Source organism: Spermophilus citellus (genome assembly GCF_964194105.1).
Source record: "Spermophilus citellus genome assembly, chromosome: 7".
In the NCBI taxonomy this organism is placed as follows: Eukaryota; Metazoa; Chordata; class Mammalia; order Rodentia; family Sciuridae; genus Spermophilus; species Spermophilus citellus.
In genome coordinates this window covers 123,374,220-123,394,892 of record NC_138188.1, presented here as the reverse complement: position 1 = coordinate 123,394,892, position 20,673 = coordinate 123,374,220, and the positions used below count along the sequence as shown (strand labels likewise).

General features: G+C 35.3%; 1 protein-coding gene across 2 annotated transcripts in view; it reads right to left on the bottom strand.

The window, feature by feature from the left end:
* The window catches only part of VPS8 (VPS8 subunit of CORVET complex), a 271,364-nt gene that overhangs the window by 135,448 nt on the left and 115,243 nt on the right, over nt 1–20,673 (bottom strand). For both annotated transcript variants that reach the window (XM_081301471.1, XM_081301472.1), the window contains exons 28-33: nt 16,608–16,679; nt 11,805–11,924; nt 10,566–10,622; nt 3,932–4,014; nt 2,869–2,953; nt 1,687–1,785 (exon numbers count right to left, since the gene is read on the bottom strand). In XM_081301471.1, the coding sequence (XP_081157597.1) occupies nt 1,687–1,785; nt 2,869–2,953; nt 3,932–4,014; nt 10,566–10,622; nt 11,805–11,924; nt 16,608–16,679 (516 nt within the window). The remainder of the gene's footprint in view (nt 1–1,686; nt 1,786–2,868; nt 2,954–3,931; nt 4,015–10,565; nt 10,623–11,804; nt 11,925–16,607; nt 16,680–20,673) is intronic.

Here is a 20,673-nt window from a genome sequence, read left to right as displayed (position 1 = left end):
GCACCAAAATCAGTTGGAGGGCTTGTTAAAACACAGATTGCTGGGTCCCAACCCAAGAGTTTATCATTCAGGAAGTCTGAAGTCTCTCAAGTTCTTAGCTGATGTTGTAATGTTTGTCTGAGACCAGACCGAGAGCCACTGCCCTAGAGAAATGCATGTGGCTGTGCTCAGGAGGCATACCTAAGAATAACTGTGCACTGATTATTTTTAATAGTCAAAATCCAGAAACAACCAAAGGTCCATCAACAATAAAATGAATAAATTGTGACATATTTATAAAAGGAAATATGCTACAATAAGCAAGAACTGTAACTACGTATAGAAATGGTCCAAACTTCTTAAACAAAATATAAAGCAAAAATAAAACAGAAAATAGAGTATAATTTCATTTAAGTACAGTTCAAAAGCATGTAAAACAAGAACACAATTAGGGACGCATGTGGATGCAGTAATAGTATATAGAAAGGCAGGAAATTATCACAAAAACTGGGATAAGGAAGATAGTGGTGGGAACAAGGAGGCAGGCGTTTGGGATCAGGAAAGAATACAAGGGAAGAGTCTAGAGTATGAGATGTATTTTAGTCTTTATTTGGACCTAGAATGTTTGCTTTAAATTTTTTATTAAACTATATTTTATACTCTTTTCTTTTTAAAAAATATTTTTTAGTTTTAATGGATCTTTCATTTTATTATTTATATGCAGTACTGAGGATGGAACCCAGGGCCTCACATATGCCAGGCAAGTGCACTACCACTGAGCCACAACTCCAGCCCCTCTTTACTGACTTTTTAATTCAGAAAAATAAAAAGTATTCTTAAAAACCTAATGATATATTTTGTCCATATTGGGAGAACCATCTGAACTAGAGATTCTTTACCAGGAGTCCACAAACCCAATCTGTGAATGGCTTAAAAATCACTAAAACATTAAAATATTAAACTCCTAAAGGTGTCTGGGCAACCCTGAAATAACAAAAATTTTTCAACAAAAACTCCATATACTTGTAATCATGGTGTTAAGAGACATGTAAAGGCTCAAGGTAAAAAAATATACATATGTAGAAAAAATAGTCAGCAGAAATAATTGTTGTATAGCAAAAATACTTCTTGTTTCTTCAGGGTAAGTTTCTGCTGAGTAATTTGTTTGCTCATTGATTAATTCATCATGTTTCACATTATGCAGAGAGACACAGCTTCACTTCTGGATGCCTGAGTCCATATGTTCAAACCACTGCATAATACAGATAAGAAAAAATAAAGGATTAGCCCTACTGTGACTGTGGAGACTTGAAGAGGATGACAAAAAAGAATACAAAACGCAAAAAAAGAAAAAAAGATAAAACTCAACACTGGAGGAAGGTCTCATTGGGTTCTTTCACCAAGATCTATTTATCTTGTTAGTAGAAAGATAACTTTAAATAACATTCAATAATATATATCAATCCTATAGTTAAAACAGTATGGCAATCACTGCAGACCTCACACCTCAGAACTGACTGTCCCAGCTTTCAAACCAGATGTTTCACTTTAGAAGCTCATATGTGATCTGCTTAAATGTGAAAAAGACTTCTGATCCTCCAGTAAATCAATGCAATAATATGATACCTGCCATTCCTTAGTTAGCATAAAGTTAATTGGGAAATTAACTCCAATGGGGAAGTTTCAAAAGTTGTGTTGAATCAATACCTCAATATGGTCCATTGCTTTCTTCCACACAGACTGCTTCTCCTCGGCACTGTGGCCAGGAATGGATAAGATGTTGTGAATGTAATTAAAGACTTCTTCCTGAACAACACAAGATGATATAATTTATTCATTAATTCACTCAGGCAATATTTTGTCACTATTATCTGTATCGGTCCTGGTAAATATTTATTATTTGGAGATAGAAAACCATTTGATATAGATATTTAACTGATGGAAAACTGACACTGAAGAGGAAGAGTAATTAAAGTCTAGGATAGACTCTTGGAAGTTACAGATCTGTTCCAATTCATTTTGGTCTCGATTTATTAACTTTTTCAATGACCTACTTGGAGAATATAATATTTTTGCTTCCAGTGATCCCTGTTTATATCACTAATTTCATCTCAAAACATTCTTGCACTGGGCGAGGTGTCACACACCTGTAATCTCAGTGGCTAGGGAGGCTGAGGAAGGAGTTCAAACCCTGCCTCAGCAGAAGCAAGGTGCAAAGCAACTCAGTGAGACCCTGTCTCTAAAGAAAATACAAAATAGGGTTGGGGATGTGGCTCAGTGGTTGAGTACCCCTGAGTCCAATCCCCAGTACCCACCCCCGCCTCTTGGCAAAAAAACCTTCTTGCTCTTGTCTAGTATGCTCCACCTATACTGATTTTCATTTCATCTATATGGTCTCTATTCAGTTCCCTGAACATGTCTTTTCCCCTCATCTCAGGATCTTTCCATATATGGTTCCCTATCTTGGAACACTCTTCCTTTGGCTCTTTGCTTGACTGGCTTCTCAAATTCCAAAACTCACTTTATACGTCACTTTCTCTGAGATAACTTTTCTGGCTTCTTTGTATAAGTCAGTTCCCCATTATCCTTCAAAGTGGTACCCAGTTTCTCTTCCCTAGTACCTATCATAATTTATAATTTTATACTTGGTTTTATTTGTTACCAGTCTCTATTACTAAATTTTTAAATTCGAAAATTGGAGGAACTATCTCTCTTTTAATTATCAATATGGACTTGTCTTAAACCAGAGACTCAGTAAAAACTGGTGAATAAATGAAGAAAACCTTGGGTCAGCAAACATATGTCTAAGTATTTCTAATGAATAGTTATTTCTATGTGATAAGGGCAGGAGGACTGAGAAAAAAAGAGCAAAGAAGTCTCTTAACGTACCTCTCTCAGTGGGTCACGCAAGTAGCAATCAATAATTTTGTCATATTGGTGTTCTCTCTCATACATAAATTCACAAATTTGATAGCTAGAATGTAAAAGGAAAAATTTCAGTGTACCATACAGGCAGGTGGATATTAGTTTATTGCTATCTCATAATATACAGATTGATATTTTTTAAAATTAATAATGTGATTTCTACTGTTAAATAAAAGTATACAGTTTGAGCACTCTTAATCTACAAGACTTAAAGAGTTTTTGACATCACAGCATTTCAGATATTGGATTTTCATATTAGGAATGCCCAATAGGTAAGGCACATGCAAATATTTCAAATTCTAAAATGTAAAATACTTCCTCTCCTAAGTGTTTCAGAGAAGGGATACTCAACTTTCATTAAATATATAAGGGAGATGAATATATAATATATTATATAATAATTATATATTTATATAATAATGTTATATATAATAATAATATATAATAAGTTTAAGATGCTTCTGAATGCTATGTTTGTAAGAAATTTCAAAGCTGGGTACAAAGAATGTTAAGAAAACAATGTGTCACATAAGAATCAAAAAGTTAGCTATTAATAAATAATATGCAAAAATTTTATTGAAGTCTCTGTTCAAAGTATGTCAAAACATTCAACGAACTACGCAAAGAAAAGTGTTTGCATATTGCATCTTATTTACTATGTTAAATTCTGCATTATTTTTATTCTATATAATTGTCAGAAAAATTTATAAAACACCATGAAATATTAAGTCTTAAAAATCTAAAATAATAAAACATTATAAGTCTGCAGTTTTTCCTTCATATTAAAACAAATGTAAAAAACAAACATTTTAAATTTATCTCATAAATTCCTATAAACTTTACCAATTTCTAGAATTCAACTGAAGGCCAAAACATTCATACTTAGGTTTTTGGTGGTGTTGTTATTTGTATAACCTTTCTTAATTAAAAAAGCAGCAATGCTTTTTTAATAAACTGGGCTTCAAGTTAGATGAATATAACTTAATAGTTGTATGGAAAACTAATATATGGCTTCAAAACAACTTACAATTCAGCTTTTTCTGCCATACGGATGAGCCGACTCTCTTCAAATTGAACAATACCTCCAGCTTGCAGCAATTCTAAAAGAACCTGTACATTTAAAATAAATGAGTAAAAACATTTTGGAATTTATTTTTATTTACTAGTTTTATAAGGATCCATTTAACCATGCAGCCCATAGCATTTTTTTCTTTTATACTCTTACTTGGTATTTTGGCTCACTTTCACATATGCATGGGATTACTGCCATTAAAATGTTGACCATATTGTATTTAAAAGTCTTATAATAGATAGCTCTGCTTTTCAAACATCGCCAGAATGCCACAGTATTTGCAAATAAAGCCTTGTTAGAATACTGATCTGATCTCAAAGCTAAAAATGTCAGTATATATCTTTTTAAGAAGGGAGTTTTTGCTTGGCACTTTATTTTTTTTTATTTTTTGGTGGTGGGGGGTGGGTGTTGGGGAGGTGTCAGCGTGGTACCAGGGATTGAACTCAGGGGCACTCGACCACTGAGCCACATCTCCAGCCCTATTTTGTATTTTATTTGTATTTTATTTAGAGACAGAGTCTCGCTGAGTTGTTTAGCACCTAGCTTTTTGTTGAGGCTGGCTTTGAACTTGAGATTCTCCTGCCTCAGCCCCCTGAGCCACTGGGATTACAGGTCATTGTGGCCGGCTATTGACAGTTTTATGTCCTATGGTTCTTTAAAATCTGTTGTCCAGGGCTGAGGATGTGGCTCAAGTGGTAGCACGTTCACCTGGCATGTGTGGGGCGCTGGGTTCAATCCTCAATACCACATTAAAAAAAAATAAAGATATTGTGTCCACTGAAAATTAAAAATAAATAAATAAGTTAAAAAAATCTGTTGTCCACATATAGTATCGATGTTTACATGCTAATTTAAAAAACAAAACATTGGTTTTTTTTCATAATAGCACTATGCAAAATATTCTAAACACAGAAATGACCTAAAGGTCTATCAAAGGTGAATGGATAAACAAAATTCAATATATACATACAATGTGATATTATTTGGCTTTAAAAAAGGAAGAAAATTCTGACATATGGTGAAACATGGATAAATTCAAAGACATTTTAATAAGTGAAATAAGTTAAAAACAAAAGGACAGATACTGTGTAATTGCACTTATGTAAGAAATCTAGAATAAGAATATCCAAAGTCAGAAAGTAGAAGGATGGCTGTCAGGGGATGGGGGATTAAGGAATGGGGAGTACCTGTTCAATGCAAAAAGTTCAGTTTGGGAAGATGAAAAAGTTCTGGCAATGGATGGTGATGATGATTTTACAACAATGTGAATATACCTAATACCACCAGACTGTATGCTTAAAATGGTACATTTATGTTATGTATATTTTACAACAATAAAAAAAAATATCACAGCTCATATAATTTTTACCATCCTAAGTAAATGAATAAAAAAAGGATTAGAATGTTGAGCAGGGTTCATCAATACTTTAAATAAACCTCAAAAAACAACTGAGGCATTACACAGTCATTAGAACAGTATGAGAAAGGTCTCTCTGGCATCTAAATTCAGGATCCAGAGTAACGTGACCATTCCCAGAACTTTAAGAAACCATCTAATAAAATTATTTTTTAACATAATAAATTTTTATTATTTCAAATTAAATAAAAACTATCCAAATTGTACATTTTAGAACCCAAATTTAGTCCATTTGGAGCACATAATGTACTGTTATATATAATAAATATGAAGTGAATTGTATCTGCTGTGCCAATTTGAAATACAATAATAAAAATGTCATTGGAGAAGTTCATCTTAGCAATACACTGAAACTGTTAAATTTTCAAGAATTTTGCAAACTCATTATTAAAAAAGGTTCTATGAAAAATCAAATTATATTAACAATTAAATAAATTAAAAACAAAGATAACTGATATTCAAAAGTCACCCATTCCTAAATGTTTTATTGTATTTTATACTATATACACTTGAGGTTATTTACATCTACTGTAACTGCATCTAAATGGTAGAAATATTATAAATAAATGTGCTACTGTGCATCTTTTCAACTCCATGTTCAGTGACAACACTTTAGTAAATTCATTCAGCCACAGTGACAGTACTTAAACCATGGAAATTGGCAAATGCTACAAATTAGCAAAATGGTATTAAAATGTTATTTTTTTCTTTCCTGGTACTGAAGATTGAACCCAAGGGTACTCTACCACTGAGCTACTCCCCAACCCTTTTTAAAATTTTTCATTTTGAAACAGGGTCTCACCAAGTTGCCCAAACTGGTCTTGCACTTGCAATCTTCCTACCTCAGCCACCCCAGTTGCTGGGAATACAGACATGCACCTTCTTATCTGGCTAAATATTCCATTTAATTTTTTTTTAATTGTAGATGGATACAACATCTTTATTTGTTTTATGTGGTGCTGAGGATTGAATACAGTGCCTCACATGTGCTTTACCACTGAGCCCCAGCCCTAAACAATAAAATTTAAAAGGATAGTTGAAAGAAAGAAAGAAAGAAAGAAAGAAAGAAAGAAAGAAAGAAAGATTATATATATATATATATATATATATATATGTGTGTGTGTGTGTGTGTGTGTGTGTGTGTGTCCCACAAAATCTAAAATATTTAATCTTTGGCTCTTTATGGAGAAAGTTTACAAATCCCTGGTTAAGAAAGTGATAAAAATATGAATAAGGCAATTAAACTTAAAAGGTGTGAATGTCTATAGGCACTGCATTGTGAAGAAAACAAAAAACTGAGGCATTATTTGTCCAATACTCAAAAATTTTTCTATTTCAGCAAGCATTCACTGATGAGTGAGTAAAGTTCTGACATGCTTTCTGACTTCCATCTTGGACATTTACATAAGTGAAAATATCAACCAATATTCATTCATGTCAGAAGTATATTTGGAGAAGCAGTTGTTACACATTTATCAGCATACCAATGAAATACACTAAGAAATACTTCATAAACAAAATTTGATAAATAACAAGAGAATGAGTGTTGGGTTAGAAGAAGTTCTGTTCTAATCTTAACTATGACCTTGAACAACTTACTTCAATGGTTTTTATGTTTCTAAAATGAGGCAAGGGGGAGAACTAGATAATCTCAAAGTGGACACCCAGTAATTAATTAATTTATATATATATATATATATATATATATATATATATATATATATATCATAATATGATGACATTCCAAGGTGTTTGGCATATATATAGATTTGGCTTTTCTTTCTGTTTAGTTATTATATTAAATGTTTTTATCATTTTATGTAGATAATATCATGCATACCATGATCTTCATTTGCTGCCAATAGAGAAAACAAGGACAAAATGAGGGGACCCTCAATATCATTAGTTCAATATAATTTATGAGGTAAACAACACCTTAGCAGCTGTTCTTTCTTAAGATAGTCTGCAGTAGTAAAGATTTGTTCCCAGGATGTAGGCTCCCTATTTACCTCTCTTATTGTTTCTTTTGCTGAGAAAAAACTTTTTAGTTTGAGTGAGTCCCATTTGTTGATTCTAGTTATTAACTATTGTGCTATGGGTTTCCTATTAAGGAATTTGGAGCCCGACCCCACAATATGTAGATCTGAGCCAACTTTTTCTTCTATCAGACGCAGAGTCTCTGATTTGATATCAAGCTCCTTGATCCATTTTGAGTTAACTTTTGTGCATGGCGAGAGAAAGGGATTCAGTTTCATTTTGTTGCATATGGATTTCCAGTTTTCCCAGCACCATTTGTTGAAGATGCTATCCTTCCTCCATTGCATGCTTTTAGCCCCTTTATCAAATATAAGATAGTTGTAGTTTTGTGGATTGGTTTCTGTGTCCTCTATTCTGTACCACTGGTCCACCCGCCTGTTTTGGTACCAGTACCATGCTGTTTTTGTTACTATTGCTCTGTAGTATAGTTTGAAGTCTGGTATCGGTATACCACCTTATTCACACTTCCTGCTTAGTATTGTTTTTGCTATTCTGGGTCTTTTATTTTTCCATATGAATTTCATGATTGCTTTCTCTATTTCTACAAGAAATGCCGTTGGGATTTTGATTGGCATTGCATTAAACCTATAGAGAACTTTTGGTAATATCGCCATTTTGATGATGTTAGTTCTGCCTATCCATGAACAGGGTATATTTTTCCATCTTCTAAGATCTTCTTCTATTTCTCTCTTTAGGGTTCTGTAGTTTTCATTGTATAAGTCTTTCACCTCTTTTGTTAGGTTGATTCCCAAGTATTTTATTTTTTTTGAGGATATTGTGAATGGAGTGTTTTTCCTCATTTCCATTTCAGAGGATTTGTCGCTGATATACAGGAATGCCTTTGATTTATGCGTGTTGATTTTATATCCTGCCATTTTGCTAAATTGATTTATTAGCTCTAATACTTTCTTTGTAGACCCTTTTGGGTCTGCTAGGTATAGAATCATGTCATCTGCAAATAGTGATAATTTAAGTTCTTCTTTTCCTATTTTTATGCCTTTAATTTCTTTCGTCTGTCTAATTGCTCTGGCCAGTGTTTCGAGAACTATGTTGAACAGAAGTGGTGAGAGAGGGCATCCCTGTCTTGTTCCAGATTTTAGAGGGAATGCCTTCAATTTTCCTCCATTCAGAATGATGCTAGCCTGAGGCTTAGCATAGATTGCTTTTACAATGTTAAGGTATGTTCCTGTTATCCCTAGTTTTCACTTCAGATAGAGCCCTAATATCCAGAGTATACAAAGAACTCAAAAAATTAGACAATAAGATAACAAATAACCCAATCAACAAATGGGCCAAAGACCTGAACAGACACTTCTCAGAGGAGGACATACAATCAATCAACAAGTACATGAAAAAATGCTCAACATTGCTAGCAGTCAGAGAAATGCAAATCAAAACCACCCTAAGATATCATCTCACTCCAGTAAGATTGGCAGCCATTATGAAGTCAAACAACAACAAGTGCTGGCGAGGATGTGGGGAAAAGGGTACACTTGTTCATTGTTAGTGGGACTGCAAATTGGTGCAGCCAATTTGGAAAGCAGTATGGAGAATTCTTGGAAAGCTGGGAATGGAACCACCATTTGACCCAGCTATTCCCCTTCTCAGTCTATTCCCTAAAGACCTAAAAAGAGCATGCTACAGGGACACTGCTACATCGATGTTCATAGCAGCACAATTCACAATAGCAAGACTGTGGAACCAACCTAGATGCCCCTCAATAGATGAATGGATAAAAAAAATGTGGCATTTATACACAATGGAGTATTACTCTGCATTAAAAAATGACAAAATCATAGAATTTGGAGGGAAATGGATGGCATTAGAGCAGATTATGCTAAGTGAAGCCAGCCAATCCCTAAAAAACAAATGCCAAATGTCTTCTTTGATATAAGGAGAGTAACTAAGAACAGAGTAGGGACAAAGGGCATGAGAAGAAGATTAACTTTAAACAGGGATGAGAGGTGGGAGGGAAAGCGAGAGAGAAGGGAAATTGCATGGAAATGGAAGGAGACCCTCAGGGTTATACAAAATTACATACAAGAGGAAATGAGGGGAAAGGGAAAAAGAATGCAAGGGGGAGAAATGAATTATAGTAGAGGGGGTAAAGAGAGAAGAGGGGAGGGGAGGGGAGGGGAGGGGGGATAGTAGAGGATAGGAAAGGCAGCAGAATACAACAGACTAGTATGGCAATATGTAAATCAATGGAAGTGTAACTGATGTGACTCTGCAATCTGTATACGGGGTAAAAATGGTAGTTCATAACCCACTTGAATCAAAGTGTGAAATATGATATGTCAAGAACTATATAATGTTTTGAACAACTAACAATAAAAAAATTTAAAAAAGACAAATCAGGAAAAAAAAGATAGACTGCAGTAATCTCTGGGACACAGCTTTGCAGACAAAGGGGTTACTGCCGTAATTTTATGCTCTTCATTTGAGTCTCAACTTGTGAGCTGTGTGCTACAACCACAAGTCAGCACAACCCTCAAAATACTTAACTTTTTTAGTTTAGTTACCTGACAAAGTTTGGCTATCAATTTTATGTAGGCTGAGTCTCTTAGTGCTCAGCTTTACAATGCATGAGCTTTCAAAGAATTTTACTCCAAGAAAGGACCCTCAACAAAGTGGTATGAACAGAGGGAAGAGGTAATCAGTCGTTATCTCACAGAGACTAATGGAGGGGGAGACAGATTATAGTCTGCAGAATGATAAACCCTAAGGCATGGGAACATAAGGAACTCCCAAAATTTAGTGTGCCAACACAAAGAATCCTGTAGCCTTTTTGGTTCAGGGCCAGAGCAACCAGCAGTGTTTACTAGACTGATGATACTGGTGGAATGCAGAGGACAGCAGTACAAACTATTGTTACATAAAGGCAAAGATGAAGTATTCTCTTTGGAGTCATGCTGTATGCAAGACAGGCCCCTGTCTAGGTATTTAGTCTGATATAAGTTCCTTACACAAGCACCCACACTATTTTCTGGTTGCCACTATCTTTAGTTTAGAGTTACAATTTGGCACAAGTTCTTTCTCCCTTCTGTCTAGAGAGGCCTAGCACAAAAGAGTTCTTTCTAGCTTACTCTGACTTTTTTCCCATCCTTTAGTAAAATAAATTCTAGGAGTTCAAACCTGCTGTCTTTCAGAGTGTCGGGAGTCATCATCAGGACTACAGAGGAATTCAAGTACCTGGCCAAAGAAAAGGTAATCTTTACTGAATATCAGCACTCATACTATAACACTGTCACAATGGAAACAGCAATAACTATCTTTTCAATATCAAAAATTTATTCACACTTGGCCATAACAAATATCACAATATGCAGGACCTTCCCAACCAACTGCCCAGTACATGAAAACATGAAAGTCAATCATGCAAACCATTTCATACGTGACAAATGCACATGTTTCTTTATTGTTCAGAAACACAGCTAGAAGGAAGTGTCAGCTGTATACCTTAAGTTCCTGGATTCCATAAATGGAGCAAGCATGGACCTTATGCTGGACACTTGGATTTAAATCCTAACCTTACCAATACATGACAATAGCATTACTATTAATATCACTAAGTATGACTGGGTGAGTTATTTAACCTCTCCAGGCATCATCTGTAAAATGAGCATAATGGCACCTATTTCAAAATCATTACGAAGATTGAGTTAAACATGTACATTAAAAGCTTTAAGCAGTGCCTGGTACTATGAAGGGCTCAGTAAAATGTTAGTCATTATGGGCTACTTTCTCCCACCAAAAGTGTTTTCTTTGTCACCTATGGATATGTAGGAGATATTTAAGGGAGATTAGAAGATACCTTCAGTAAGTAAGTAATACCTTTAGCTTTTCCATAAGTAATCTTTTCATCAACATAGTCTTACTACCAATAATGATGGGGTGACTTTTTTTTCAGTTGAACCACTGAGCTACATCCCCCAGTCCTTTTTATTTTTCATTTTGAGATCGAGTCTCACTAATTTGCTTAGGACCTTGCTAAGTTGCTGGAAAACAGATGTGTGGCACTATGCCCAGCTTGAAGAGGTAATTCTCAAATCAGAAATATCTTGAGCCAATATTTCTAGGTAATTTACAGCAAGAAAATAAATGAGAAAACAAAATCTCTAATAATCACACTCCCATAATACCTAGTGTTTAGGCAAAGTCTTATTACCGAGAACACATCATTAAGGCAGGCAGGCAGGCAGACAGACAGACAGACACACACACACAGAATTTAGATCCAAAACCTTAACATGCCTGTCCTTGATAAGACATTTATCTAATAGTCTGTCATTTTAAGAAACAGGGCAATCCAGTATACTTTCTATGAACAGTAAACAGAGAAAAAATTCTGGTCCTCACTTTTAAGACACTTACCTGATCAAAGAGGGTTCTGTTCACAAACAAGGTATTGTCAGGTTTTGCAAGCTGTCGAGCAAGGAACGTAAAGAGACACCCTACTTGTGAGGGAGTAAAATCTGAATTCTCCACCATAACCTGGTGAGCCAAAGAAACCATTTATTCAATACATTATCCGGTTTGATGCAAATAAAAATATACAATTAGAAGGGGGGAGCCTCATTACTAAAGACTCATGAAAAGATTCTTTAATTGACTGTGCAAAAATTAGTTCAATACCATTCAAAGAAGGAGCATAACTACTTGCATGCTCTGAAAGGAAAACATTTTAGTGACTTTGAGCATATATCTAGCACAATTTGAAAGAGAACTAAATTGTTAAAGAGGGAATATAAGAGTTCAAAGAAATAGTAATCATGTTTCCCTCTGGAATTCTTATAGAATTCTAGTAAAGTTAAATTTAAATAACCCTATTAAAAATATGTCTATCAACAAGAGATGAAGAGAGTTGCTTTGGGGTTTAAAATGAGATAACCATCCAGTAAAGGCACCCCAGAAAAAGAAATCAGTTACAGCCGGGCTGCCTTGTTACTAAGAAGTTCTTGAGCTGCTGTTATGTACAACAGATATTTTTACAACCACACAGAGTAACCAAATTCCAGTCAGTACTTTGCTTTAATTCAGCCCTCATTTCCTGAATCCCCAGGGGCTCTGACAGGAGCTTTTAAGGGAATTATGAACTAGAAAAGAAGCAAGATGGGTAAACACATTAAATAAAAGACATTATACAATTACACTATTATAAGGGCACAAATAATTTTACAGTGCAGAAAATTTAGTTGAATTGGCTTATGAAGGAATTTGAGAAGAAATGAGAAAAACAGCTTTTAAGCTAAGCAGAAAAGCCACACAGAACCTCTGGCAGGGGAAATGTCAGCAGAGAGAAGAGTGTGAGCAACAGCATGGACACAGTTTGTTCCGGAAACTGTAAAGTTCCATTAGGATGCAGCAGCATGCCTGAAGGGAGAGGAAAAATCAGACTAAGAAGACTTGCCACCCTAAGGAATCTGAATTTAGTCTACAGAAAATTAGAGAGCCATGCATAGAAGCTAGAGAGGAAAAAGTAAAAGAAAGGTAGTGGGTAATCTCATGAAAATCGAAGGGAGATCAGTAGAGTAGAGGAAAGGGACCAAGACACAAGAAAAGGGAAATACCAGGAAATGGTATTGGTCAAATCATATTGTTCTGTTGTGTGTATATAAAGATGCAACAACAAATCCCACCTTTATGTACAACTATAATGCACCAATTACATGGATCATGTACAGCCATAAGAATGGGAATCCTAATCAGAATAAGTTATACTCCATGTATGTATAATATGTCAAAATACACTCTACTGCCATGTATATCTAGAAAAAAACAAAGAATACTTTTTTAAAAAATATGGGGAAAAAAAAGAAAACTGAAGAGCTACTAAATGTGTTTAGTCAGGAAAGTAGATTGTGATCAGTACTGTACTTAGGAAAGTATCTTGTTAATAGTATACAGGAAAAATATCAGAAGGAAGAAAGAGAAGGCAGGGATACCAACACGCAAGTGACTACAAAGGTCCCACGGAGAGAAAAGGAGTTCTGAACTGGGGCAATGGCACCAAAATGGAACAAAGAACAGGTGCAAAGGCACTGCAGAGAGAGGAGACAGGACAGGATTCCTATATGTGTCATTAAAGAAACAGTAAAAAAGGACGGATTTGAGCATTATTGACCAGTAGCATATGATGCCATTAATAAAGAGAGAATGCAGAAATTTGTGAGGGAAGATCTGTATTATTTTGGGCTAGCTGAATTCATGGGGGCAACTCTATCACAAATTAGGGAATAGTACCCTGGCACACCTGTTAAGAAGTTCCACTCTCTCTCTTCTATCCTCCATTCAAAGTGAAGTGTAAGATTAATCTTATTATATAGCACTCCCCAGGGCCTGGCTCCTGATCTGCCTTTTCTGGTAACATATCTGTCACTTTTACCTATCAATAGGTCTCAGCCCAGCAATCACCACTTCTTCAACCGTATAACCATTATCAGAGTACAAGCACAGTTTAAGTTATAAAATCCCTTTCTATCCACATCCATATTCACACATATACATTCCAGTCCAGAGTATTCAAAGAGCTTTCCACAGCTTTAAAGTCCTCAGCCATTAACCATCTCAGTGTGCAGGTCCCTTTTCTAGGACTATACTCTTGGGCCCCACTGCTGCTTTTCTCTCCTGTTAGCCCTTTGCTTTGTAAGTTGAAGCCCCTAAATTGTCTGACCCTACAAATACCTTTTAAGATAACTGTTTCAACTCACAGCCAATTTCCTTGCCACTTCAGCAAGTCTCTATTGGTTATCATCTTACAAATTCCTCTTTTTCTACCTCTGAAATAGTTCAGAGACTGTACTTATAAAATTTCCTAGGAAATCTTGTAAGAAATCATGAATTAAGCATTTCCTCCCTCTGTGTCTGCAGCCATCACACTTAACGATGCCCATTTACCTGTTCTCTGGTCACTGCCTGTACTCCTACTCTCATCGCCTCTCTCCAAAGAATGCTTTAACAAGCTAGTACAATTCCATTACCAGAATGAGAAAAATAATCTCCAAAGCTCACTCTTCACTGACCTGAGGCAAATATTATCAATATTAAGAGTGAGCCTGACCCCGAATCACTGGCTTCCTGACTTACCATGTGATCGTTCCCTTTTCTGCACACTCCCTCTGTCCCATCTACCACACCGTGACACAGCCAAGGGGGCCCTCACCATAGATGAAACAAATGGGGTCACCCAATCTTGAACTTCCAGCTTCCAAAACTGTGAGTTAAATAAATCTCTTTTCTTTATAAAGTACCCAGACTGTCATTTTCTTATGAAATTAAAACATGGTCCAACATCTATTCTTCCCTCCCAACTTAGAAACAGAACTCCTAATTTTTAGATAAGCTTGTGGTTAACCAGAACACAAGACTATGTATCTCAGTCTCTCTTAGCAGCTAAGGGCCATCTACCCTAATTCTGGACATTATGATACAAGCAGAATTATAGTATACAACCTCTCAGAAGCTTCCTTTTTTTTTTTCTTTTAACTTTTTATTTTTCTAATTAGTTATACATGACAGTAGAATGCATTTCAACATATCACACATATATAACTTTTCATTCTTCTGGTTGTAAATGATGTAGAGTTACACAGATGATGTAATCATATAGGCACATAGGGCAATAATGTCCGATTCATTCTACTATCATTCCTACCCAAGGGCCCCACTCCTCTGTTGACTCCCTCCCCTCTGTATAATACAAAGTACCTCTATCCCCCACCCCGACTACTGTGAATCAGCACCCACATATCAGACAAAACATTCAGCCTTTGGTTCAGAAGCTTCCTCACGGACAGGACACATTTCCTTCTGAATTTCTTTTGTATCCAGGCTGGCTAGAATGTGGAGGTGATGGCTGGAGCCTGAGCAGCCATTTTGAACCAAAAGACAGAAAACAGGTACTAAGTATAATAGTGAGACAGAAGGAAGATGAATCCTGATTAAGTTTGCAAACCTATTCTACCAGATTAAATTGCCTACCTCCAAATTTATATGAGAAAAATAAATTTCCACAGATGATATCACAATTAAAATATGACCATTATGTGTTTTTTCTCAATCATAGCAGAACTTAAATCCAACTGACCTAACAGGAAGCCACAGAAGAATATTAGAGAAGGAGCAACATTAGGAATAGAGAGATCATTTAGAAAGGTCCCTGGGGAATCCAGGTGAAGTTTTCCCATACTAACCAGATTTAACTAGATTAAACTGGAATTACCTGGGAATTTAGCAACACTATTCTCATATTCATCACTGCCTATCTTACAAGTTTAATAAATAGAGTTCAGATTAATCAACAGTTCAAAGAGATAATGTATATGCTATAAATGTGCTTTGAATATTATAAAAAACTAGTATAAATGTAATACACTGGTACATACATGCATAGATGATATGCACAATTAGAGAACATTTTAATTCTGTCTCTTTTCCAAAATAATCTTAAAAGTCATTAAGAGGAAGAAAACTCCATTTTACAGCCAGATGAATAGAATAAAACCTCTAAGCTTCCAACAAAAAACCTACAGGAAGTTGTGCAGATGGGAAAGACGGGAATCTGTCTCTGCATTTCTTCATTAGCAAGAATATGAATCTCAAAATAGCTTTTTACTGAATCTAGTAAAATTCATATTGGGATGGTCATCTCTGTATTCCTCAAATCATTTTTTAAAATATATTTTTAGTTGTTAGTGGACCTTTATTTTATTTATTTATAAATGGTGCTGAGAATCAAACTCAGTACCTCACAAATGCTGGGCAAATGCTCTAGCACTGAGCTACAACCCCAGCCCCCTAAAATAATTCTTAAGTGTCACCTATCGTCTCAGATTCACAGTAAAAATATGGTACCACCATAGCAATGAAATGATGCTGGAAGACACTGAAGATTCTTCACATTATTTTCTCAAAGCACATGATCACATAACACAGAATTACCACAATGAGCATTTCTCAAGAGTAGTATTCTGTATCCCAGTATCCAGTTTGAAACAGAATATTAATGCTGAATATTCCATTTAGCTCTTGAGCACCAAGACACCATAATAAAATTATAAGACATGTTGCAACAAATAACTTCACTAAACAAGATTATTTTAGAACCTGATATTAAATGGTTCAATTCTCTTGTTTTATAAATATCAATACAAAGACATGTAATCATTGAATGCTTACTTTCAACAAAATATCCACAATGCGTTGTTGATATTCCACAGCTTGCTTGTCATTTTTAAAATCTTCAAAAGTCTAAAAAGGAGAAATGTTTAAAAGTAATTATTACTTCCAAGTTTGAAAAGGAAACACATTAAATTCTTTGTGGATAAAATCCAAGTAAATTCCCAAATATGATAACCACTCTACATTTTCTTATACACCTTTAATGATAAGTTACTTTTAGGAACTCAAGTAAAAAGTTAGAGTGCTTAATATTTCTAAGACCTTAAAAAAAAAATCAGTCACTGGGGCTGGGGATGTGGCTCAAGCGCGCTCGCCTGGCATGCGTGCAGCCCAGGTTCGATCCTCAGCACCACATACAAACAAAGATGTGTCCACCAAAAACTAAAAAATAAATATTAAAAAAAATTCTCTCTCTCTCTCTTAAAAAATCAGTCACTAAGAAATATTTACATATTTCTTATATATATATGTATATGTATATGTAGTGGTTATCATACAACCAAGAAGTGTTTGAAAAAGTAACGCTATCCCAAAGAAGGCTATGAGTGTGTAAAGAAAAGAAAGAACACTAATGGCAGGAGGAAATTTGGAAACAAAGGTCAGAACAGATGGATGAAATACCACAGACTCAGACATCATTCAATCTGTTACTTAGAAACAACTGAAATGCTGCTTATTAGCTGTCATGAAAAATAACTCCCATAATTTACATGACAATTTAGAAAAATGGATATTCAAAGACAGATTATTATGGTAAAAATGTCTAAATGTTAAAATTTTTAACTCTACTTACAAAGGTTAGATATCTTAACCTCAAATCATTGCCAAATAAAGTACTTTTTATTTTATATTAGTGCTTAAATGGACCAAATATATTTTAAATATAACATGTATCAAAGAAAATGACTATACCAGATTCTGTTTGGCAATATATGATAACAGGATGTCACATAAATACTTAGAACATACAGGATTTATACATGAAGGAACTGAAATTCTATCCAATATCCAATAGTGGAAATTAAAATGTGTCCTATATAAGAAATTGACAGAAGATTTCAAGATCTTTCTTATTGTTTTCACTTAGCACATTTGGGTCTGAAAATGTTTAAATCCACCCAGCAATAAGTTACTGCTATTTTCTTGAATCAAGAACAATGGTCCATCCCAGCAGCTCAGGAGGCCGAGGCAGGAGGATTTGTGAGTTCAAAGCCAGCCTCAGCAACAGCAATGCGCTAAGCAACTCAGTGAGACCCTGTCTCTAAATAAAATACAAAATAGGGTTGGGGATGTGGCTCAGTGGTCAAGTGCCCCTGAGTTCAATTCCAGGTACCAAAATAACAACAAAACAATGGACCATATATCGTCCCAATAGATTACCTTTCCCCCAAAATGGAATTTCATAGCTATGAACTTTTAGGAGTACCTCAGAGTTCTATTCAAACCAGAATACTTGCTGGTCTTTAAACGGGCCCTGAATTGCCCCAGCTTCTCCAAAGAGCCATTGCTCTATTAGCATGCCTTTTCTTTCATTCTCTTATCTGGCACACAAAAGGTGCTTTAAAAATGACTTTTGAATTCTCTAATTATTTATAGAGAAAAACAGAATATCTTTTAAAAAATTGGTTCTAATCAGTTATACATGACAGCAGAATGCTTTTTGAGACAATGTACACAGATGGAGCACATTTTTTCACTTCTTTGGTTGTACATGAAGTAGTGTCACACCATTGTGAAATCATATGTGTACCCAGGGTAAAGATGTCCATTGCATTCCACCATCTTTCCTACCCACCCCACCCCCTTTTTTTTCAACTAGTCTGCTTTGCTGCCAGTTAGTTGAGAAATCCTGAAATGAGTTACCAAGGAGATTATAGGATCTCTTAATCTGGGAAGCTCAATCAGAAGATATTTTTATGTTTTATGTGGGTTAAATATGACCCTGCTTGAAGTCAGGAAAATACAATAGAAAATTTCTCAATTATATCTTTTGACGTATGGGAATGCCACACACACACACACACACACACACACACAAACACACGTTTCTCTCTCACTCTCATCCCAGTTTCTCTCTCAATCTCATCCCAGTCTGCTGGGATGTCACTCTGTAGATACACAGGGTACAATCTGCTAACGTAAGTGCTATTCATCTAAAACACAAAAGCATGGAGCATTAACAAATGTATTTAAAAAACTACAGCAGTGACAGCAAAGAGAAAAGAATTTTCTTAGCCACTTTCCTTTTGGCAGCATGTAGTCACTGTTCTGAAACAGATACTGAAAATCTGTTTCTATAAATATAATTAAGTGGTGACATACTACAGTGTGAATGTTATGATACACATAATGACATATTTTGGTGGTAGTTAACAACTGCCACCAAAATGGCACATCATTGCTAGAACATTATCATGCCACAAAGATGCTTCTAAATATTCAATGTTTGTTAGAGGAATAATAAGCAAAGATGTCTTAATGGAGAATTACAGTTGCTTAACCAAAGGTGGACTTAAAACCCTAGTTTAAACTAATCTGTGAATTTAGGCATAAAACCTTCTTTCTGGAGTCCCTTAAAATTTACTATGGGGTTTCTGGATGATAATGACAGCAAGCTAAATCCTAATCCAGGAGTCAACAGACATTCTCTATAAAAAGCCAGATAGTAAATATTTCAGTTAGTAAATATTTTAGATAGTAAATATTTCACCACTGTAATTCTAGTTCACCATGTCAGAATTCTGGAAGCCTTTGTATCTAACTATATAATTAGCCCTATCTTTTCACATCTTGGTTATCCATATTGCCATTGTCCAAATTTAAGCCACCATTATGTTTTATCTATATGACTCCAAAAATTTGCTACCAGATCTCATCTCCAATCTTATTTCATTTCAATCTATTTTCCATATGCTATGGTCTAAATGTTTGTCTCTACCCCCTCCAAATTCATACTGAAAATTGAATTACCAATATGACAGTATTAGGAGGTGGGCCCTTTCAGAGGTGATTAGAACATGAGGGCAAAGCCCTCATGAATGGGATTAGAAACCTTACAAAACAGGCTCCAGAGACATCCTTTGCCCATTTGCACCACATGAGAACACAGCAAGAAGGCCACACATGAAACAGAATCTGCCATCACCTTGACCTTTGAATTCCCAGCTTCCAAAAACTGTAAGAAATAAATTTCTTTTTATTTATACACCACTCAATCTATGGTGTTTTGTTATAGGCTCAAACTGACTAAGACAAAAGAGTCAGAGGGGAATCTCTTTAAATCATGATATTCCTCTTCCTAAAAGGCTTCAACAGTGACCTACTTTTGTAGAATAAAACCCAAATTTCTTACTACAGATTACAAGGCCAGTGTCTGCCTCTCTATATATATTTCTTTCTGAACTTTTTCCTATATTTAAAGATGCAGACATGCTGAACTTTTTTCTACTTGAGTACTCATTGGTCTGTCTCATTTCCAGGCTTTTGAAAATATATTCTGACCTTCTGCCTAGAATATCTTTCTGTATTCTTCACTGAACTTCTACTCATCCTTGAGATTTGGTATGAGTATCATTTCATCCAAGAAATCTTCCTTAATTTTCTTTAGGTGCCCTTCCTAAGTGTTCCCAAAGCATTCTGCACTTCCCCTAAGGCATGTGTTACACTGTGGTATAATGTGTTACCTACAAGTTTGGTTCCACTTCCTCCATGAGGGCAGGATTTACATCTTGTCAGTTAGGGATACATCCCCCAGTTAGTATAATATCCCCTAACACAGAGAATATACTAGGCACTCAGATATTTTCCAAGCAAATAAGAGAAAGAGACCATTCTGCAGCCTTACTATAAATGCCAATATCATAATTCAGACATTGACATAATACCAATTGTGCTTCAGTACTACCAAAGCCTTTAAAAAATAAAAATTAGGGCTGGCATTGTAGCTCAGTTATAGAGTGCTTGCCTAACACAAATGAGGCATTGGGTTTGATCCCCAGCACCACATAAAAACAAACAAACAAACAAACAAATAAATAAATAAAGGAATTATGTCCATTTGCAA